This window comes from Grammomys surdaster, unplaced genomic scaffold (genome assembly GCF_004785775.1).
Source record: "Grammomys surdaster isolate TR1022 unplaced genomic scaffold, NIH_TR_1.0 165, whole genome shotgun sequence".
NCBI lineage: Eukaryota > Metazoa > Chordata > Mammalia > Rodentia > Muridae > Grammomys > Grammomys surdaster.
The window spans coordinates 12,838,916-12,862,312 of NW_021604613.1; the positions used below are offsets into that span (position 1 = coordinate 12,838,916).

Below are 23,397 nucleotides of genomic sequence, written 5' to 3' on the forward strand. Positions count from 1 at the left end.
CACACACGCATAGATGCTAGAGGTTGATGTCAGGCGTCTTCCTCTATCACCCTCTACATTATTTTTGAGACAGGGTTTCTCACTGAACCTGGAGCTCATCAATTTGGCCAGGCTGGCTGGCCATGAACTCAGGGAACCCCTTGTCTCTTCCCTCCCTGTGCTGAGACTGCAGGTGCACAACACTGTGCCTGGTTTTTACACAGGCACTGGAGATCTAAATTCAGCTACTCCTGTCTGCATATCAAGCGCGTTGCCAGCTGACCAGCTACCCAGGCCCAAAGTCCACGATACAGCAAACTGAAGAAATCACGGGATATTTAGTAGAACAACATGAGAACTGTAATGTAAAAAGTACAATCCTAAATGAAATATACAAAGAAATAGCATTCTGGCTTGGTATAATATAGTACACACACATGTACATATGGAAAACACCAACTGGACTCAATAGGCTGTATGTTCATGTACATGCCCACATATACACATTTTACATCTATAAATAAAACAAAATTATAGGAGAAAAGGTCATGAATTAGGAAGAAGGGACATGGGAGAGTTAGAAGGGGAGAGGGCAGGGTGGCGATGATGTTACCACAGTGCTCACAAGGGAACAGACGACAGCATGGACGCCCTGTCAAGGAAGTACAACGTACAGTAAAATACCAAGTGTTCCTAGAGCATTTGCTGATAACAGGGGCGTTCTAAAAAGACCCTTGGGCCTAGAGATTAGTGACTTCACTGGGCACATTAAAGGTAAAATAAGAAGACACTGTTAGACAATGAAGTAAGAGTCTATGTCAATGTTGGATGAGAATCACTCACTTCTCTGAGTATGACAGAGGCTGTGCTGGTGATGTTTTAAATAATCGGATGCTAGTGTTTTCTATTCAATTGTCCTTCTGATGTTCCTCTAAGCCTGGCTACCTCTCTGATGTAGGAAGGCAAGCCACTCTAGATCTTCAGGTCTCTTTGTGTCTTATTAGCACAGAAAGTAAAAGATCAAGTCAAAACGAGTTTCAAAGATGTCAGGAATATGAATGGACTTAAAAGTGTATCTTTTGACTAGCCACAGATTACATTTTTATTTTGCTGTCCACGTTAATAAAACTTCAGTCTCCAAAGCAAAGGCTCTACTTATGTAAAATCAGCTCCATTGTGAAGCTCTATCTTGAAGACTGATGTTTGCTACTTTTGACTTTCTTCAGGTGTGACACAAACATTCAGAGGACATAGCATATACCTAGGTGTCTCTCCATCATCTTCATATAGACAAGAAGATGAATAAGGCCCGTATGCAATGTGCTCTCATCCTGCATCTTAAAATGTAGTTGATAGTGGTTATTTAATGTTGAAGTAATGGAACAAATTAAGTCCAGTACTTGAGAGCATATTCAGTAACATAGTTAAACATCTAGGTTGTTAGTGGAAATTAACAAAAATATCTAAGGCTTAAAATAGGGAAGTGAATATTATTAGGTGGCAATTTTCCATAGCCTCAGATTTTTTTCTTTTTAGTATTTTGGGATGCAGAGAAATTCCCTAGCTCCTTGTCACCAAGTAATGTATTGAGAACATTTATTATTAAAGTGAATCATTTGTTTTGTAGTATATCTGTCAAGATTAATCTTACATAGCTTGGTTAAATTATTTACTGTCATATATATGACATAGACCTAATATATATAATATATATTTTATATATACATAGTGAAGACCTAGCGTGATAAGAACAGAGCTTTAGGAAACCCTCAATGTTCCCATAAGGCATACCTTCTGGAAGCCTAAGGACCCACAGGAAATGTTCCCGGGCTCCGACTCTCTAAGTCCTCCTTGTTTCTTCTGTCATTCTGAGACCTTCTTATTTTCATTGTCCTTCTAATAGTTTATTTTAAATGTATTTATTATTGAAGTATTATCGTAAGACTGATCATGAGAGAAATTGCACAATACTTCTATCTTTTTTTAGTTTAATACCTTCACTAAGATCCATGCCTGGTCTGTAAGACAAAAAGAGCCAGGATAATCCAACCAGAAGAGCCACCACCAGATTCACTATGATCCACGGCATGAGACTCGGCTCCTCCACTTCTGCTGCCCTGGGATGAGAAATGCTTGTTAGAAATGCCTTCATTTTTGCCCCCAAGTCCAAATGCAACTATTAAATATACTTTTAAAAAGTAGTCCTCTCCTAGAGAAATATCAAGTGTGATAAAGTGTGATCTTCCTAAAACAAGCAACAGAAGAAACCCAGCACACACCTGCAGAGTCCAAAGCCCATGTGAGCAGATCTCTGTACAGCAGTATAATGAAAGTTAAATGTTTCCCTCAAGAGTCCCAACAATTTCCCTTATAATATCATGGCAATATTCTTCAGCTAACAATCTCCTTTCTCTCTTAGCCCTCACCTATTCATTCTCTCAAAAGAGACTGTCATTCATTTAAACTGGACTTTCAGCCATCTGGTCAACCCATCAGCTGGCTACTCGTCTGTGAATGTTGGTTCTCCCCTACTTCCTAACACTTCTTGCTCAGTTCTTGGGCTGTATTCCAACCACCGTTTCCACCACCATTCTGTGATATTAGGCTCTCTGCATAGGGTAAAGGCATAGAGTACCTCCAATCCATCCTCATATTTTTAAAAGAAGGTAGTTCATTTAAGAATCCATGTATAAGCTGGGTATAGTGACTCATACCTGTAATCACAGCACTTAGGAGGGACAGGCAGTATGATCAGGAGTTCAAAGTCAGCCTCACCTAGACCTAAGGAGTTTAGGCTACTTGAAACTACATGTCAAGAAAAACAAAAGTAAAAAATATAAAAAGGTCATTATCCACTAACCAACAGAACAGGTATCTTCTTCTCATGGTTTATTATAAACAGAAATGTAGCCTTGTTATGATGTATGGATGAAAATGTGGAAAGATATCATTATCCTCCTCTTCCCCAATTGCTGCTGTTAGCATAACAACTGCTAACATTACTGTAGATTCTTACCAGAGGCTTCCATTGACAGAAGGTTCATAAAGGTGGATTCTGTAACTTGTCATTTGCTGACTCAGAGATAGGATCAGAGCAGTAAAATACACTGAGGGGAAGAAGTGAAATCACTAATAAATTTAACTGCTGTTCATATTGAACTTTAAGACCAAAATAATCCGTACTTTGGTGAATAATTATACAAAAGAAATTCATTTAACTCCAGTAGGCAGCTTTGTATTATGCAGGCATGGATATGGTGCAGTGTAATAGCTCATGCACAGCCTTATCATCGGAACCTGGCGAGAAGGAGCCTAGAAGGTCTTCTAAGAATTTAAATGACTTGTTCAAGGCCCTCAAACTTTAGCTTTAATAGAATCTTGTAACCTACAACAAAATGTATTGCAGATTGCTAGAAACACATAAAATGGTAGTCACTACTAAAAGGCCATGCCAGCTGTGTCTGCCAAGTGGAAACTGCAGAAGTTAGGTAAGTAATGAAGGTCAGCAAATTTAATTTCACTTATTATTTTTGGTGAAGGGCATTAAACCCAGGACCTCACGTATAAATTCAACTTCTGAAAGTCATTTAGATGATCAATCTTCAAATGAAAAACATCTGTAGGCTAGGCACAGCAGTGAATGCTTGTAAATCCCAGCACTTAAGGGAAAGCAAACAGAACGAGAAGTTCAAGGCTATCCTCCAGCACACAGAAAGTTCAAGGCCAGCCTGAGCTATATAACAGATCCTGCCTCAAAAAACAAAAGAATCATTCTAAAAAATTACACTTATCACATTTTAAATTACAAATTCATTGATCTGTAAGTAATGGTTTATATGAAGAAATAATACTTCTGAACAATATTTTTCTTGATTCAAGGTGACAGAATTGCTCAATTATAACATAGTTATCAAGGTAGCTATTACTCACAGAAAGAAGCTAAAGCTGTTGGCTCCAGGGCCAAAAAGTTCCGGATTGCTACCGATGTTTTAGCAAAGTCAGTCCTAGAATGAGATGAAAGCTCTCTGTCACCATGCAGCTGTAATGTAACACAATGGACTTCCCTCGCTTGTGTTCCCTTCTCTAGCCTACTGCCACCAGATCTACTGTCCCTTACCAGTCTCTTGCTAAGGTTTAAACTTAAACATGAAAAAGTATCTACCTTTTTTAATTTACAAAAGCTACGAAAAATATCTAACATGAAGACAAGTATTAAGACACATGAAGAAACAATTTAACCTTAATCGGCGAAAATCATTAGCTTCCTCCTCTTCTTGTTAAACTATCAGACTACAGTGCTGCCTAGTTCTTGTCAACCAGTCACTAGCTAGAGTCCTCTGGGAAGCTGAGGGAATCTCCACTAAGAAAATGACTCCAGGACTGGCCTATAGGCAAGTCTATGGGGGCACTTTCTTGATGTGCTCAGGACAGACACACTTTTAGTCCAAGCTCTCAGGAGTCAGAGGCAGATGGATCTCTGTCAGTTTGAGGCCAGCCTGGTCAACAGAGGGAGTTTCAGGACACCCAAGGCTACTCAAAGAAACCCTGTCTCAAAAACCAAAACGCCAACCAAAGAACAAGTCAAGACTGTGGGAGGACCCAGTTCACTCTGAGTGACACCATCGCTGGGCAGGTAGTACTGAGTTGTATTTAAAAAAGGAGGCTAAGCAAGCCATGGAGAGTAAAAGCGGCATCTTCCACAGTCTCTGCTTCAGTTCACAACTCCAGGTTCCTGCCCTGGTGAGTTCTTGCTGTGTGTCCCCTTGACGAGGGGAAATATGTAGTAAAACAAACCCATTCCTTCCCAAACTGTTTTTGCTCAGTGTTTTATCACAGAAACAGAGAGGCAAATTATGACAATAATAAATAGGCAGGGGTTTTTTTTTTGGGTGGAGGGTAGTTGGGGGGATAATTTTATTTAGTTTGCATGGGCAGGTGGGTACATGCTAGTGCACACACGCACACACACACACATAATGGTGCACACATGGAGGCAGAGGACAACTATCAGGAGTTGGTTGTCTCGTTCCACAATGTGGGTCCTGGGTAGCAAACTTAGGACATCAGGCTTGACAGCAGGCATCTTTACCCACTGAGCCATCTCTCCAGCCCTGCTGATATGTTTTAAAATGGACTGACCTGTGTTCCCCAAAATAAGTGGTGATGGTCTACCCTTAGCCCTTATGAAAGTGACTTCATTTGGTAACAAAATCTCTATGGATACAGTGAAATGAAGACAAGGCCATACTAATCCACAGATTGGTTTAAAAGGTCATGACATATATTGCTCACTACTTCTTCCTGAAGGAAGGTAGAAGGCCCCACATTCACAACAGCCTTACCTGTCAAATGCTGAAACTGTACTTAGAGCCAAAAGCAAGTAAAGAAGGCTCTGGAAGGGATATGCCAAGGGCTTGTACTGCTGCAGAAAGTTGGAGATGTTAGACAACTGATCTCCTGCAAGAACATAGATCACGACAATATTCCACACAGCACAGCCAGCCAGGAAGCCATGAGAGAACAGACCGATCATCCTGCATAGAAGAGTTTAATTATATATTAACCACTAAAATAAAAAGCTAAGGTATTTTTAAAATCTTCTCAAATAAAATAAAATTTAACATATTATGAAAAACACAAGTGGGATATCTACAAAAATAAATCTACATACCATTTTAATTGTCAAACTGTTTACAAAGTACCCAGCAGCCAAGACTCTTTTCTTTTGCTTTAAATGATAATAACCAATTAGCATTTGCTTAATGAACACTGAGAAAAGGCAGCCACCTGAAAGCTCGGTGCACAGAAAGTGCCACATCACGGGTAGTCCAGGATGGCTTCATGTCCACCGACACATCTATGTTTTCTGTGGTCTTTATCAACTCGGAACGATCTGCCGCCTGAAATCTCCCTGGGAGTGCAGAGCAGACAGAACACAATCACTAATGGCAAGCAAGAGCCTGGAGCTCCAGGTCCAGATGGATCTGGCACCTCTGGCCTCTACGGGCACTCACATAAGTAATTGGAATAAAATAAAATCTTAGAGAAAAAACAAGGAGCCTGCAAGATGGCTGCTGAAGTAAAGGTGCTGCCTCAGATCAAGCCTGCTGACCTAAGTTTGGCCCTAGACACCACAGAGGCAGCAGGACGGAGCCAGCTTCACAGTTGTCCTGACACACATCACATACAAGTGCATGTGCTCAAAACCTAAATAAATAAAAAGGAGGGGTGAAACAAAGGCTGAAATTTACTATTTTTTGTAATCTAGAAATTACCCTTGACTGTAACTTTTTTCCTTTTCTTTCACCTTTGGCTGCTTAGATATGTAATTTCTTCATCCTTCTCTTTCTGTCTTTCCTTCTCTCTCTCTCTCTCTCTCTCTCTCTCTCTCTTTCTTTCTTTTTTAAGATTTAGTCACTTATTTCATGTATGTGAGTACACTGTCCCTTTCTTCAGACTCATCAGAAGAGGGCACTGGAGTCCATTACAGATGGTTATGAGCCACTATATGGTTGCTGGGAATTGAACTCTGGACCTCTGGAAGAGCAGTCAGTACTCTTAACTGCTGAGCCATCTCTCTAGCCCAGATTTCTTCATCTTTTTTAAAAAAAAAAATGCAATGCCAATAAGCTTTCTTCTTAACTCAAAGCTGATGTTAAAATAACAATTTTAAGATTGACTATATTTAATGAAATCAACAGTAAACTTTCAACTCAGAATTAAATTTAAAAGCCTCTAGCATTATAGTCTCTAGAAGTAATTTAAAGACTTTAGGAATGCTAAGATGAGAATGTTGAGGACTAGAGAAATGGCTGAGAGGTTAAGAGCATTTGCTGTTCTTGCAGAGGACCTGGGTTCAGTTCCCAGCACCCACATAGTGGCTTATAGCCACTGTAATTCTAGTTTCAAAGATTAGACACCCTCTTCTGACCTTTGTAGGCACAAGACACAAATTCAGAATATATAAGCAAAACACTTATACACATAAAATAAAAATAAATAAGTTTTTAAAATAAGTATTTTTTAAAAAATTTAAAATGTTTACACTATCAAGGCAAGCTATTATTGGAAAAATTCTTGAGAAAAGATACTGGCGTGTGCAGCACAGTTTCCTGTGTTGGCAGGGAAGATGCTGGCGTGTGCAGCACAGCTTCCTGTATTGGCAGGGAAGATGCTGGAGTGTATTGTATTCCAAAACAAGGAGTTACTTACGGCTTTTTTCCACAAATACTTTGCCAACAGGCTGGCTAACTCCGGTGGGTGCCGTGAACCTAGAGTGATGTTCTAGAGTGTTCTGCTCATCCGTGATTATGTCTTCATCTTCAACCCCTAGCTCGCTAGCATACTGTGGTTCAGCTGGCTGGGTTTTCCTGAAATCAGGGAAAATCTTTGAAAATTCTTGAATTTTAAAAGACCCACATAATAAATTACCTTTGAACATAGTGGAAAGAGTCCCGAACTTGGAGTGAAAGAATATGCTGTTTACTCACAGACTTGCTATTAACTGCACACATCCTGAGGACCTTGGTTTTCTCATTTAGAAAATGGACACTTACTGGACCAGATATCTCCTGACTTCAAATTATAAAATTCTAAATGTAACTGGTTATTGTAGTCATTTTTAAGTACAAACATTAATGCTATGTAATTCAAGCATATTTTTAAGTATGATTAGAAACTATATGTTATTATTTACAATATATAATGTATGTAACTATATAATATAGCTAATTTCCTATATTAAAACACAATAGTTAAGCTTATTTCAAAATACTTCAAATCCATTAACAGGAAGAAACAAATCACAGTAGCTTATCTTTAATGACTAATCTTTATCTCAGGTTTTGCAATTTATATGAAAATATTCCTTTTGCTTACACTTTCTTAGAGACAACTCCTTGGGCTATTTTCATACATTATTCTTTTCTGGTGTGTGTGTTCTTTTCAAATTCCTCACAGCATCAGTTCACTTCTGTAACACGGCTTATCCTGACACATACAGACATGGTGTTTTCTGAGACCCAGTGAGGAGCTACTACTTGGGATTAAACCCAGCACTAGCTCCAAGGAATAGCCCGAAGGATGGATGGGCGATTACTTTGCCTTCCTTCGAGGTTTTGGAATAACCGCCTCCTCACCAGGCCCCACATCAATGCCATCTTCGTTCTGTAGTAAAGATGGACTAGACGGCTTTTCAGTGAAGGAAGTCTCCAGCTCTGAAAATAAGATGTGTCACGTGACTACAAGGTAGAAATAAAAACAATACACAACTTTTGTGAGACAAGAGAACTTTCAGACTTTTGGTTGGAGTAATTCTTTTCCGCCAAGGGCAATGTTGTTTGAGACAGAGTCTCACTGTGCAGTCCTGGCTTCCCTGGAACTTCCTGTGCAGACCAGGTTAGCCTTAAACTCAGAGAGCTGCTTGCTAAAGGCGTGTGCCAACATGTCCGCTAGGACGAGATTTCTTGTATAGACTGGTTGACATTAAACCTTGAAATTATAATTTAAAATATAGAAGTGTAAAATGTTTTAACTGAAAAACATGGCTGGTTTGGTGGTACCTGTTTTTAATCCTAATATTCAGAAGGTGGAAACAGGCAGATCTCCATAAATTTGAGACCAGCCTGGACTACATAGTTAAACTTCAGGCAGGCAAGGGCCACACAATAAGACCCTGTCTCAAACAAATGAGACCAAACACTAATTCCCAGGTTTGGAATACCTCCAGGTTTGGCAACTTGTTGGCAGGACTCAGGGGACTCAAATGTCATTACACTGGCAGTTGGTTTATTACAGCTAAAGAAGAAAAGCAAAATCAGAAAAAGTGGGGCAGACCCAGGTGAAACAGGCAGAGTCCAACAGTCCTCCATCAGAGCAGTCAGATGGTGCTGCTAATAACAGCAGCAAGTTTGTATGAGTATGGGGACTGTTCATCATCCACGCTGCCCAAAGCCACAGACCAATCAGACAAGCAGGCTTTCTGAGAGTGCAGGATCTGTCATATGACCTTCACTCTTCTGCACCCGGTGTAGCCATTAAGTTTAAACAACGTGACAGAGCCACCTGACCATTAGCTATGCTTCCCACCTGAAAATACTAGCTCCCGAGATGGCCTCAACCCCTCAAACTATTTTAACTGAAATGCAGCCTAGGCTAGAAAGACAATACAGGTAGGACAGTACACAACAGTCATTCTGGGTAAAACAAAACAAGAATCAGAGCTTAAAATCCTAGAAAGTTAGAGCTATGTAGCTCAGCTGCTAGAGTGCTTGCTTAGCATGAAAAAGGTTCAGTTTCCAGCACTGCAAAAAAAAGGTATACTCCCCATACGGGGGGGGGGGGGGGTGCGGGGGGAGGGGAGGGGAAGAAGGAGGAGGATCAGAAGTTCAATCCTCAGCTACACATCAAGGTGAATGTGGGTTACACAAGACCCTGCTTCAGAAGAAAAAAGAAAAATACTACACCACCAGACCAGCAAGGCTGTGTGCATTTAGAATGGGTATAGCCGGTTCCCCAGAGCCCAAACTTCCTTTGGTCTGATTCTTCTCAGGCTTGTTGTTTTGGGCTTTTTGTTGGTTTGGTTTTTCTTTTCCTTTGGGTTTTGTCTTTTTGAGAGAGGATCTCAGTACTTCGCCCACACTGACCTGGAACTCATGGACCTTCTGCCTCAGCCTCAAATGTGGTGAGACTATAAGCATGCACTGCCACTCAGCTGGGTCCAGAATGTTCTGAAAATGGCGGGGCCATTTTTATACAGCTATTCTTCACAATCTAGGAATGGGTACCATCTCAGTTTTCAAATTCGTATTGTGACCAAATGATCAAAACCCTGCTGTCATCAACCTACATTCAATGCTGGTGATTACTATGTGCTATGAAGGTAGGGCTCTCTCGTGAGAGTCACCTGGGTCTCCTTCTGACTGCCCCAGGCACTGTGACTCCCACTTCAATGTTTCCCAAACTAGCTTGTAGTCCCCTCACTCCTAATTCCTGCCACTCTGCTCCTGTAACTTTCCTGTATGATCAGTACCTGCTGCTCTCCAGGAGCACAGTCATTGATTAGTCAGGAAACACCCTTTGTATTAAATTCTCCTCAAGGCTAATCTGTGTTAACAGTGCTCGGCTAACCTCACAGGTACTCCCTCTTCCCCTTTGTTTTACGTTAATAAAGTCAGTCCACTGGCCCTTTCTAATTACATAAAACTAATGTGTTCTTAAATGAAGAAAATAAACATCACATTTTGTTCTTCCTTGTTAAAAAAAAAAAAACTAATCACAGTTATCCTAGAACTTGCCAACAAAACTTTATTTCTAAATCGAGCATTTGCAGACATAAAAAAGTTAAGATGAGGCCATGCTGAGGGAGGATGGACCTAAATCCAACGGCTGGTGTCGCTGATGAAGAGAATTGGGGAAACAGGCAAAATGAAAAAATGTGAGATGGGCAGAGACTGGTGTTATGCATCCATAGTCAAGGATGCTGAAGATTGGCCACACCGCCAGAAGCTGCGAGAGGCAAGGAAGGCACCTTCCCCAGAGCCTCTGGAAGCAGTCTGGCCTCCTGGACACCGTGAACTTCTATCCTTTAGATCCATGGAAAAATAAATGTAAATTCTTTGAAGTCTCCCAATTTATAGTAACTTGTTACAGCAACCACAGGAGGAAAATAAAGTATATTTTTGTGAAAGTGAGACCCTCTGCATGCATACTGTTTTAGAACCTTTTTTACTGACTGAACAATATTTTGTAGGCAGTTTCACCTGAACAATCCTTCTAACCTATACTTGCTTTATGCGTATTTAGATAAGTTGTGATTATTTAACCAGGATCACAGTGTTCTGGGGGTTACCCATTTCAACTTTTAAGTTAATATCATTTGATTGTATCAAGTATTACAGCTGCTTCTATTCTTAGACATCTGGACAGGCCAAGGCCGTTTATGCTCCTGTTTCTGTTCCCATTACCACTAGATTTTATTTTTGCATTGTGGTCCTTTATGAGACCTTGCTTTGTAGCTCAGGCCTGGAATTCATTATGTAGCTATCCAACACCTTGCAATCCTCCTGCCTTCCTCAGTGTTGTGACTGCTGTGATTATGTATGTACCCAACTTGATACACACACACACACACACTTTTTGTTTACATTGAGAGTGCTGCCTGAGACACAATACTCAGTAAATGGCGGCTGTTGCTTTGTTAGATCCTTGTTAGTACAGAATTCACCTCTACTCACCTCAAATGTCCACTTCATTAACTCAACTCTTGCATGCACTGAGATCTGCATTTTCTAGCTTAGACCTGATATCTCTCTCTCTCTCTCTCTTTCTCTCTCTCTCTCTCTCTCTCCCCCTCTACATATCTCTATCTCTATCTCTTGTCTACTTCTTCTCTCATAGACTACATACTCATGACTAAAGAGACCTGAAAAGGGGTCTGAGTCATTGGACTTGAAATGGTCGGTATTTTAAGGAAGAAAGCAAGAACCCATCTATGAGAACAAAGTTCAAAATCACAACCTCAGTCACAGTCTAACTGTTTCCTCACGTACCAGGAGGTGGTCTTATCTTCTTCTTTCTCCTTTGAACAGGAGCTTCTGGGTACTCCTTGAGTTCTGCAGCTGGTGGCTCACTGCCCTCAGCCCTCTTGTTAACAACGGGCTCAGCACGGCCTTCTGAAGAAGCAGTAGCTACTGGATGACAGGAGAAAAAAATGTGTCAATCTGAGCAGAGACCACTGTGTTAGAAATATGGGTTGAGGATCCCTACAGTGTTTTCTGTACATTGACACCCCCTCTTTTCTGGTTGTGCCTCTATGCTGACTTCACGCCTCCTCTTCTTTCAGTTCCGGCTCTATGCTGAAAATGAAATAACAGGTAAGCCGAGGAAAGGGGGAGGGCTAAAAAGAAGACCTGTTTAATGCAGAGGAGAAATTGTTTCAGAACATTCAGAGCATTCAAAAGGTGCAGAGAAATTAAAACTGACATCACAGACAATGCGCCTGCCTCCTGCCCTAAGAAGCGTATCCGCTTCTATAGTTTGTTCTTTCACTTGTAAGTTAACACAGGATTAAGTCATCATGAATTATTAACTGGAGGTGACAGGTCATTCAGGAGTTTCAACTTTTCCCCTAATGAAACCTTTTAACTGAATGTCAACGTTATTTGGGAAATGTGGATCATTCTTGACTACCTTCTATGCCTACTGCCATTCCTTGAAAAAGAAAACTATGCTGAAAAACAAAGGGAGAATGTTCTTAGCCTCACTGGTATTCCAAAGGCCAAGATGGGCTGGAGACGGAGGTTACTGGAGATCATCCACATGGCATGTGGGGCCAGGGTTATCCTAGCACTGGGAAAAAAATGCCTGAGAGATGCAAACGGAAGATAAACTACTTTTCATTCACTGAATTAGTGCCTGACATTGTCCCATTTTGTTAGGGACTCAGAGAAGGTGACACTCCCATGCTTCGTGACGGCAGAAAATAAGAGAAACTTCCTTGAAGGCAAGTTAGTAGACCCCATATTATCAACAGTCCAAATCCTCCCACTGCTAGCAATCTACGCTCTCCCTTCGCCACACCACCCATGATTGTATGTAGAACTGCAACACTCTTTTGGAATAAGATCCTTACGTAAATTAAATAATACTAAAAGATTAAATAATATTATAACATTACGAAATCATCGCTTAGGGATACCTACAATGTTCTATATAAAGAGCCAAAACAGTACCTATAGAACATGATTCCTTTTATATAAGAAAAAAACAAAACAGCATCAGCAACAAAAATCAAGCCATCAACACTACACAGACCTTTCAGGCTTGGGAGAGGTGTTAAGTAAAGAGTGAAGTTAAGAAATCAACTAAAGTATGGGATGCGGAACAGTCAGAGAGTGGACCAGGAAGGGAATAAAGTCTGGAGTGTAAATAAATAAATAAATAAATAAATAAATTGATTAAATTAAAAAAAAAGAAATCAACTAAAGGTTATTCTGAGGTCTCAAGCCCACAAGGAAAATAAAGAAAACCAAGAACTGACTATTGAAGGTTACACATTCTAGACGTGTTGAGTCTGAGTTATTAATAGACCATCCAGGACTACCAGGATGGCAGAAGAGCCTCATGGGTTTGCTTGCTATTAAAGCTTGGAGACATGGACGATGTGACCCTGCCTTCACGGTCTTCCTCTAACACAGAATGAGAGAGTTAAGAATCCCAGGTCTCTAAACGTATTGTTGTATTCAAGGGTCTAGTACCAAGTAGAGCTTCCAGCCACTTACGCTATCTAGGGACAAAGACCTACAGAGCTCAGCAATATTGTAAGCATTAGGCATAGGTGGCACAGTACTTTATTCTATGAACACGTCTGGTTACTCTCAGGTTACCCCTGGCCTTGCCTCACTGGCCCCAAGGCGCCCCTGGAACCTTGTCTCTCTGTAATTTGTAATGCTGATCATGCTTAAGGTCCTGGGAAACGTGTGGTTTCCCATAATACAGACATCTTACCTGGTATGCTTTTTGTTCTGGATTTCTTTTTCTTAGGATGACTAAGTGGAATATCATCTACAACAACAAAGGCAAAGAATCAGCTGAAACAGAACTTCTGGTAAGGAAGATTTTTCCCTCTCTTCTCTGGAGTCATCCAACATTTACATATGAGGAGAAGAAAGGTAAGAGGCTGGCAAGACCAAAGGCTGCCAGACGTGGTGCCAGTATACACTGCTGTCCAGTGGTGTTTACAACTGTCACTTAGAAAGTGGGCTCAAGAAATGTCCCCCTGGTCCCATACAGTCTCCAGCCCTGGCACTGAGGTATTACAATCTAGACTGGTTCTGGCCAGGTGACTGAATAGATGTGCCATGTGTCTGTCTGCAGCACTGAAGGGCTCAATCTTGTTGACATAAGAAGCTAAACAGGGTGAAACACAGCCAGTGCTTGGATTGGAGGAGTGATATGTGTCACATATGCACCAGCTGCACATCAAGGGAAGAAGCTTCATATTGGGATGACAGAATCATATGACAAAAGCAGCCTCAGTCTCACTCCTTCAATAACAAAGCCAACTGCTCTGGACTGGTGCCCAGGGGACACGGACTTTGCAATTAACCTACTTGGGCTTTTTCTTCAGAGAAAAAAACTTAACATTTATTTATGTTATGTATATACGTGTGTGTGTGTGTGTGTGTGTGTGTGTGTGTGTGTGAGAGAGAGAGAGAGAGAGAGAGAGAGAGAGAGAGAGAGAGAGAGAGAGAGATGTGGGTGTAGGGTGTGTGTCCATGGGAATGTGCACACCACATCTTGTATGTAGATGTCAGAGGACAACTTGCAGGAGTCAGTTCTTTCCTTCTACCTTATGGGTTCTGGGACTCTAACTCAGGTTTTCAGCTGGGTAGCATGTACCTTTACCCACCAAGTCATCCTGCTGGCCCAACCTTGAATTATTTCCAACACTTGGAAGATACTAAGCGAATAAAATGTTTGGAGTTGTCATGTAGCATAACCTTGCCTATCCTGACTAAAGGAGAAGAGGAAAAGTACAATCTGCTACAGAGCCATTACCAAGTCACGGTGACTGCAGGGAGCAACCTATTACTGTGTATCATGAATAACTTTCAAAAGGCAGTCACGGGAGATTGTGAAAATGGATGGGCACTGTAGTTTTATAGATTATATATTTAGATTCAATTCTAAGTAGAACACACTAAAGAATCAAAGAAAAGTATTGTTGTTGTTGTTGTTGTTTTGAGGCAAGGTCTGGCTGTTACCCATACTGGCCTTCACCTCCTGCACTCAGGCAGCTCCCCTCCCTCAGCCTATAAGGGTCTGGGACTACAGGTGTGTGCCACTGTCCCACCTTGAGTCCTACGTAGTCCAGGCCCGACCTCACAGTCTCCTGGCCTCGTAAGAGCCAGTGTACTCATCTTCAAACACCAAATGCATTTAGGACTGTTTACACTAATAGTAAACTAACTCACCTTGGATGGTACTTCACATGACCCCAGGCAAATTTAATCAGGAGGGGGTAAAAAAGAGGGGAAAGAGAGAGAAAGAAAAAAGAAAAAAACTATTAATTGGATATCTATTTTACTGTCTGGCTAAAAATTGACTTACATCATTATAACCTTAAAAATAAAACTAGCTTTCACAAACTCTTAGCCAGTTTATAAACTAGCTTATTATTTGTAAATAGCATACTGTTTAATAGCACTGCTAAAAAAATATTTTGAAAGCACAAATACACATTCCCTACTGTCTATTAATTAAAGGGACTAAGCAGATTAAGAACTCTTCTTTGTCACTGGTTAAAATCGGCTTAAGCTCTGACGGAATATCTGACAAACACAAGGGCCTCAGACAATTCTGGTAGACAGGACATCGGCACACCCAGAACAGACCCGCTACTCCACCGAGTAGATTAAGGGTGCTATAATAGATTAAAGGTGCTATAATTACTCACAACCATTATTTTCGTGACTCGAATTTAACTTTTGTTTCTAACTTCTTAGGAAGACTTCTAAAAATTCCTGGAAGGTTTTTTAAAATGAAGTATTGTAGGTTTTCAACCATAAACTATTCAATTTTTTTCTACTTACATTTTTGAAGTTCAATAATTAAATGACTGTAAACTATTTTTACCTTGGCACAGGTGGAAGGGCTCGTGGAGGATGCTATAGAGACAGGAGAGAGGCAAATGTCTCGTCAATAAAAGCTGGGCGAATCTTACCTTTATTTATCTCACGTACCACCAAGCTACTCTTTGAAAAGCCCACTGTCCAGATGTTATGCAAATAAAATGGATCTGCAATTATCTTCAAATCTTTGGAAGGTTGTTTATCAGTGAAACCTAGGAGGTGGTGATGTAAGCTGACTGCTGGGTGTAGATCTGTTCTGCTGTTTCTACACCCCATGTAAAATTCTTTTCTTCTTCCATTTCAACCATTCTGGCCTATTGTGAACATTCAGACTAGGATCTGAACAGAGCTCACCTCCTTTACAAGTCTTCCGTTAGTGGTTAAGTACTGGAAGATAATGTTGCATGCACAGATAAAACTAGACCATGCCATATAAATGTGTGTGTGCGTGCCTGAGCATGTGTGTGCATGTGTGTATGTATGCATGCATGTGTATATGTGCATGCACATGTGTGTGTCTGTGCATGCATGTATGTGTGTATGCATGCACGTGTGTGTTTACATACATTAAATAACCATATGTAAGGAATGAAGAGTGATACTTTACTTAGGGAAAGCCTCTCTGATGTTATCTGAGCTGAGGCCTTCCTGGCAAAGGAGCCAAATTTAGAGGCAATGAGGAGCAAAAGTTAAGACTTTCGAGAAAGACTGGACACAAAGTGCTCCAGGTAAAGAAGAACAGCAAGGCTGGAGCAGTTACAAAGGACAGAAAGGCAGAAGCCAGATTAATTAAGACCTTGCAGACTGGGAGAAGGAATATAGATTTAGTTTCATTAAGTAGAAAGCCAACTAAGTTTTTATGTCACAAAGTAACATGCTTTTTAAAAAGTTACCTTAAGGGCTGGAGATGATGCTCAGTGGTTAAGAGCACGCTGACTCTCTTCCAGAGGTCCTGAGTTCAATTCCCAGCAACCACATGGTGGCTCACAACCATCTGTAATGGGATCTGATGCCCTATTGTCTTTATACACTACATGTCTACAGTGTACTCATATACATGAAATAAATAATTCTTTAGACAAAAGTTACCTTAGAAATAGATAACATATTTTAGAATATAAAGTATTTGGGGCTGTTCTACCTGAGTAAGAAGAGTTGTACTTGCAACTTCAGGGAGCATTAGTTAAGAAGCATTCTGAAAATTTTCAAAACCTAATGCTAATCACTGAAGAGATGGCTTGGCCATTCAGAGCAGCTGTTGCTCATGCAGCGGACCTGGGTTTAGTTCCCAGCACTCACAAAGCAGCTCACAGCCATCAGTAATTCCAGTTCCAAGAAAACGGACAGCCTCTTCTGGTTTAGTGAGCAATAGGCACACAAGTGGTGCATATACATAGATGCAGGCAAAACACTCATAAAACAAATATATCTTTAAAAAACTTGAACAGTTAAGAGCAGTGCCTAAACACCAATTTATTATCTCAGGTATTTCATGCTGCTTATAGAAGGCACCGATTCTAAAGGCTTAAATTTTAGATAACTCTTGCTTGTCCCATTTAGCAATCCATGGTTGTAGTCTTTCAAACAGATTCGTGAAAATGCTACAAAATTAGGACACTACGATGTCCTAATGGTATCCAGCAGTCAAAACGACAACTGGGATAGAATAGTGGTTCTATAAAAGCACTAATATTCTCAAGATGCTATGAAAGTCGGACCCAGTACTCTTGATATTTCAAAAGTCCCGCAAAAATGAACCAGCTCTCCCATCTAGAAACCGCAACTCTAAACCCCTCAAAAGCAGAACGGCTGAACAGACGGAGACTAACTTCCCAACAGCTCTAAAGTACCTGAGGCTCGCTAACCACCTGCTTCTTCCCCATCACGTCTCCAGGGACTGGGGTAGAGCACAGGGAGAGGCGGTCGGTCGCCCGCCCCGCCCCGGCCCGGCCCGGCCCGCCTCGCCCAGGCGCAGGCGCAGAGCGTCATCGAGCTGCGCCTCCCGGGCTGCTGGATCCAAAGCGTCCCCAACCCCCTCCCGCAAGAGGTATTGAGGCTACCGGGGCCGAACCCGGTCTGACCCCTTCAAACTAAGCTTAAAGGAAAACCTCGGCGTCGGCCGACGTCCCCAGGAGCGGAGGGGGTTCGCCCACAGTTTCCCGGGGAGTCATCATGGTTTGCGTGGGGATGGGCACGGCGTGACCAGAACCGGATTCAAACTCCCCACCGGAAATAGCCTCCTCGCTGGTTTTGCGGGCAGCGGAGAGCCGCCCGGCGTCGTCGTCATGGCAACGCTGACTAGGGCGCTTGTAGGGGGACCCGCCCAGCCGTACCGCCCTGATCCGGCCCCGCCGCACCCCTCGGGCAGAGCTGTCTCCCGATTCCCGGCTCGGCGGTGGTCACTGCTGGTTGGACACCTCCACTGGACACCTCCACTTCGCCGCAGTCCGGGTCAGGCGCCCCTCGTCGCTCACCGTTTGGTCCTCCTGCGGAGGCCCTGAGTCGTCCCTCATGATGCTTTCCTACGGGCCTCCCTAGGCGCAACCGCCCTAGCCCGAGGCCAGCTCCCCGCGACGCCAGACCTCCGGGGACCTGCGGGAGGAGGCGGCTTTGCGGAGCCTGAAGAGACCGCTGTTCCCCGCCTGGTTCCCATCTGCCAGGGTGCTGCCTGGAGGGAGATCTCTGTGACTGAAATAGGGAGGATCGCTTTCACTGACAGGCTCAGATTCCTAGATTCCCTGCCGGCCTAGGAACATAATTTGAATGTTCAGTTCCAATTGTTTCGTCAGTGAGAACAGTTATAGTTAAAAATAGGTAGAATGGAGGGAAGTGTAGATACAAAGATGAACAGACATGGGTGCAAGGAAGCTTCCGATCTAGGGAGACCAAGACTCTGTACCAACATCCTCATTTTGGAGCTCATTTACAGCAGGACTGTCCTTTGCTGGTTTGGAAATAACAATGTCATAGGTTTCCTTATTAGATGTGTGTATGTTAACCATTCTTAGCTTAGTTGTTCAACTAGGCACTTTTGTAAAACAGAAATAACACAAAATATTTTACAAAGTAAAATACAGTTTCTGTCATTAAATAGTCTGATTTATTTAAGAGACTTTTGAAAGCTGAATCTTACCAACACCATATGAAATCTGTAAGATTCTCACATTCAGAGACAACATTATTCACATCTCTACCATTAGCTCATATGGGAAACAGCGGGTAAATGCCTGGGAGCCAAATGAGTAGCTCCATGGAGTCACACTATGCTATTTATAGCCGTACAGTAAGCTATACGGCTTACTGTATACAGTAAGCTGCAGCACTTCATAGTTGCGGCTCTAGTGGGTCAAATACTGCTGTTTTCAATGGCAGCTGTTATCCTGACACACTATTAAGCTTCCAGTTTTAAACAGGAGACTAGATTAAGATTCAGTGCCAGGGGAAACCCATGCTTCTGGTACCCACTGCAGTTCTTCCTGAGCCTTCTGTATGGCAGACAACAGCTGGGCACATGCATCTTGCAAGTTGTCATTCACAATCACATGATCAAAGAACTGGCCAAACTGACTCTCCATTTTCTGGGCTAAATCCTCCATCTCCTGTAGGTCTTCATCCTTCAGGAGAGATTGAAAAATATGAATGAGGGCACAGGCAATAGAACTCAGGTGTTCTGCTGGCAAAGACACGAGGGCACAGGCAATAGACCTCAGGTGTTCTGCTGGCAAAGACACGAGGGCATTTATAAAAAGTTATGTCAGTTACACATATTCTTTTTGTGCCTTCCCCCTCCTTATTCTGGATTTTTGAGACAGAGTCTTGCTGTATAAACCAGGCTGGCTTTTACATTTATGATTCTTCTGCCTCATCCAAGTGCTGAGGTTTCAGGTGTGCACCACCATACCTAACTAACAAGGACACAAATTTAAAAGCCCCAAAAACTTAGACTGTCGTGTCAAAAAGTCAAACCAGAAAACCATAGTTTCATGATAATTGAAATATATAGCGAGAAAACTACTTAGGTGTAATATAAAAACACTTTCAACTTGCTTTAACAGGGAATCCTAAAATTGGAACAGTATGGGGATTGGGGACATGCAGATTTGTGAAGCTGTCGTTTTTTTTTTTTTTTTTGCTTTTAAGGCAAAAATTCTATTTCACAGCAATGCAAATATAGTCAATACTACTGAACTTACTATAGGAGTTCATTTCTTACTAAAGTAGCTCATGTACTTACTATAGTAGTTCATTTCTAAAATGTATACATCTGTTTACTTCTCGTGTGTGTGTGTGTGTGTGTGTGTATGCACATGCATGTAAAAAACAAAAGACAACTTGTAGGACTCCGCTATGTGGGTCACCAGGCTTGGTAACAGACACCTTTAGCCAGTGGGCCATCTTACCAGCCCCAAGACACACACACACACACACACACACACACACACACAGCTGTAATGTCTGGATCTGGATGATAATCTGGGTGCGTACATATAAAAATTCACTGACCTATATGCTCTACATTTTAGTAAGTCATATGCTATGGCTTTTGATTTCTGAAGTGGATTTAATGTATCTAATACACATATCCATTCATAAATGGAAAGCCTCACCTAGAATGAGCTCCCCTGACTGTTCCTCTTGTATCACTATTAATAAACATTTTTGTGAAATATTTTATAGATGAGGTATAACACTAACAATTTACAAAATAAGTAAAACCAATTCAAAAATAGAAATAGGCTTATCCATACATTTGTTTGGCTTTACAGATTATGGCTTATGGGTCTTTTTTTAAACTCAGAAAAATAGCATTTATTAAAGCTTATTTTAATAACTGTAAATGACATATAATAAAAAACATTTTGGAGTTTTTGTTTATTTGCTTGGATTTTGATTTATTTTTCAAGTCAGGGTTTCTCTGTATAGCCCTGGCTGTTCTGAGACTGTGTAGATCAGCTGGCCTCAAACTCAAAGATCTGCCTCCCTCTGCCTGCAGAGTGCTGGGATTAAAGGCGTGCACCACCAACACCCAGCTAAAACGGATAAAGGATAAAAAAGATAAAAAAAACTTTCAAAGGATTCTGTGGAAACAACAGTGGTTTTTACTTTTTAAAACCATTTTATTGAACTGCTCCGGAGAAGAGTGTCAAATAAAGAGGAAAACGGGGAAAATGCCTTCAGCCAAGCCCTGATAGCTCTCCACCTTTCAATAACTGAAAGCAATACCACGATTACGACATGATTTACCTTGAACTTCATGTCCACAAAGTAGTCAGTAATAATTTTAGCATTCTTCCGAGAGTGTTTCATAGAGCTCATATTAGGTGGCTTAATAAATATAACATAGGGCTTCAGTTCATGGGTTCGAGCCGACTGAATATCCTATATAGAAAAATTAAACGCACAGTTAAAAGACAAAAGTGGGCCAGGAAGATGGCTCATCTGTAGAAGCAGTTATCAAGCAGGCCTGATGAGCCCAGTCCGATCCCTGGAGCCCACGTAGAAGAGAACTGACTCCTGAAAGTCACCTTCTGGCTTTAACACATTCAGATACACATTACACATTCTTTTAAAATTAAAAGAAGTCCTAGCTTCCCGTAGTCAACGTGACCATAGTCTCATGTGCCCCCAAGTCCTCAACTGTAAAGTCCAAACCTTTTAATAATGATGGTTCTAGAATCAAAATTTACTTAGAATCTTGGCCCTTCCTCTTTCTAGCTTTGAGTAGCTATTGATATATTTATTAAATCTTAAATACAACCTCATGTGACAAAAACGAAATTCAGGAAAGGTCCATTTGTCCTCTTTTCCCTTTCCTCTGGCTAGCCCATTACCCTGGACACTACTTCCATCTTACTGCCCACTAGCTCTGACCCAGGAAAGAGCAAATTGCTTTTCCCCTAATTTTCTTTAGCACACAAAGTACATTCTTAGGTGAGAAAAGAAAGTGCAAGGACAGAAAAACTGAGTCTACACAAATAGCATTAATCATCCCTGCTCCCCTCACACGTGGCTCAAGCATGTAATACAGGTTTGCCAGCACAGAGCATTACCTTTCGTATAAAGCAGTATCTTCTTCCACAAGAAGTTACCTTGACAAGTTTGTGCTCTGTATTCAAAGCAGGAAAGATTGGGACTTTTTCTTTTATGGTTATCCACTCAAACTATGGTTCTGGATATGAAAAGTAGCATTTGCTCTCCAACTAAAACAAAATGTTGCCCATTAACATTTTGAGGAATGGCCTGGCCCTGAGATATGAGAGGTGGTCTCATTCTTAAAAGTGTAGCTGAATAGGATGTCTCAATTATAGCCTTAGGCGTGTGCGCAGCACAGATGACGATACATGCCTTTGTGACTTAGCATGATGGGAAATGTGCAACTGCAGACCCACCTGAGGCTCCAAATCCATGATGCAGGTCTTCCCTTCATCAAGGACTGCGTGCACAGCGCTCACACTGGTTCCATACAGGTGGCCTTTGTGCTCACCGTACTCCAGCATCCTATGAGAACAAGACAAAGGAAACAACCTTCACGCAGAAAGCGTCAGCAGTAGTTATACGAACTGTGCTGGTTAGGTTTTTGTCAACTTGACATACGCTAGTGTTACCTGCAAAGGGACTCTCAACTGAGGGATGGCCTCCAGCAGACTACCTGGAGGCAAGTCTGTGAGGGTGTTCTCTAAATCAATGATTGATATTGGAGGGCACAGCCCACTGAGGGTGGAGTCACCTCTGAGCGGGTGATCCTGGGTTATGTAAGAAAGGGGGCTGAGCAAGCCAGGAGGAGCAAACCAGTAAGCAGCACTCCTCCATGGCTTCTCCTTTAGCTTCTGCCTCCAAGTTCAGGGACGGAGTTCCTGTCCAGACTTTCCTCAGTGGTTACCTGTGATGTGACAGTGTACAGCAAGTAACCCTTTCCTCCCCAAGTTACTTCTGGTCCTGGTGTTTTTCATAGCAATAGAAAGCAAAGTAGGACTCAAACGTGAACTGCAATAGGAAGGAATAGTGTAGATCTAGACAATACAACATGAACAAGAAGAAATGTCTCTTAATGTCTCTGAAGCTCGCAGCTCGGCTCCAGTAAATCAATGTATGTCGCTTTCTCAGCTCTTGTTATGAGGAGTTACTGCTGAGAGCTTTGGCTAATGCATAAAAACAGACTGCTGTCAGAAAAACAGAAGTAAGAATTGGCTTCTGAACCTTACCTGTGTCCGTACATGAGGCTTTCAAATGTTTCCCTTGACACATAGTGATACTCACGGCCATCCATTTCATAACTCTTTGGGGAACGGGTGGTATCTACCAAAGATAATGAAAACTTTCAGAAATATATACTTGGATAGAGATTGCCAACTAAAACAAATCAATGAACTCCTAAACAGATAGACAGATACAATGCTGGAACCAAGAGAGGAACCCTGAACCGTGGTAAGAAACTGTGCGGTCCCATGTCTCATTCCATTGATGACAAACCTTTATTGATTGCTCACGGTTTGGGAAAGAACGTATCATAATATCAGACGGAGAACACCTGCTGTTATTTACGTAATACTGAACTAGATGTGAGGCTCAACGTGCATGTTTGCCCCTCATAGCAACGACAACGTCTTTTTTTTTTTTTGGATGATGTACTTCTGATGGCCTAGTCGTACCTCTCACTCTGCAGATATGTTGTTATTTTCCTGATAAGTGGCACAGCTTTTGGAGAGTAAGCAGCTTGCTCACATTGTAAGAGGAGTGCTTCCTCCCAAACTGCTTTTTACTACAACAGATTGTCTCAGATGTGGGG

The 23,397-nt window shown here is 41.7% G+C and overlaps 2 protein-coding genes across 4 annotated transcripts in view; both read right to left on the reverse strand.

Moving 5' to 3' along the window:
• Tmem237 (transmembrane protein 237) overlaps positions 1–18,124 on the reverse strand; it is a 19,735-nt gene extending 1,611 nt beyond the window's left edge. The window contains exons 1-12 of one of the 3 annotated variants that reach the window (XM_028765690.1): positions 18,086–18,124; positions 15,616–15,647; positions 14,955–14,965; positions 13,486–13,542; positions 11,529–11,669; positions 8,078–8,195; positions 7,192–7,349; positions 5,767–5,890; positions 5,322–5,513; positions 3,910–3,983; positions 2,996–3,086; positions 1,975–2,096 (exon numbers count right to left, since the gene is read on the reverse strand). In XM_028765690.1, the coding sequence (XP_028621523.1) occupies positions 1,975–2,096; positions 2,996–3,086; positions 3,910–3,983; positions 5,322–5,513; positions 5,767–5,890; positions 7,192–7,349; positions 8,078–8,195; positions 11,529–11,669; positions 13,486–13,542; positions 14,955–14,965; positions 15,616–15,647; positions 18,086–18,124 (1,159 nt within the window). Of the gene's footprint in view, positions 1–1,974; positions 2,097–2,995; positions 3,087–3,909; positions 3,984–5,321; positions 5,514–5,766; positions 5,891–7,191; positions 7,350–8,077; positions 8,196–11,528; positions 11,670–13,485; positions 13,543–14,954; positions 14,966–15,615; positions 15,648–17,461; positions 17,520–17,719; positions 17,853–18,085 lie in introns of those variants that run through there. The other 2 variants (XM_028765689.1, XM_028765691.1) reach the window with 2 other exon arrangements.
• A 568-nt stretch (positions 18,125–18,692) lies between these two features.
• The window catches only part of Mpp4 (membrane palmitoylated protein 4), a 36,148-nt gene continuing 31,443 nt past the window's right edge, over positions 18,693–23,397 (reverse strand). The window contains exons 18-21 of the mRNA XM_028765692.1: positions 22,814–22,907; positions 22,001–22,109; positions 20,856–20,990; positions 18,693–19,225 (exon numbers count right to left, since the gene is read on the reverse strand). Of these exons, the coding sequence (XP_028621525.1) occupies positions 19,034–19,225; positions 20,856–20,990; positions 22,001–22,109; positions 22,814–22,907 (530 nt within the window). The 3' untranslated portion in view covers positions 18,693–19,033. The remainder of the gene's footprint in view (positions 19,226–20,855; positions 20,991–22,000; positions 22,110–22,813; positions 22,908–23,397) is intronic.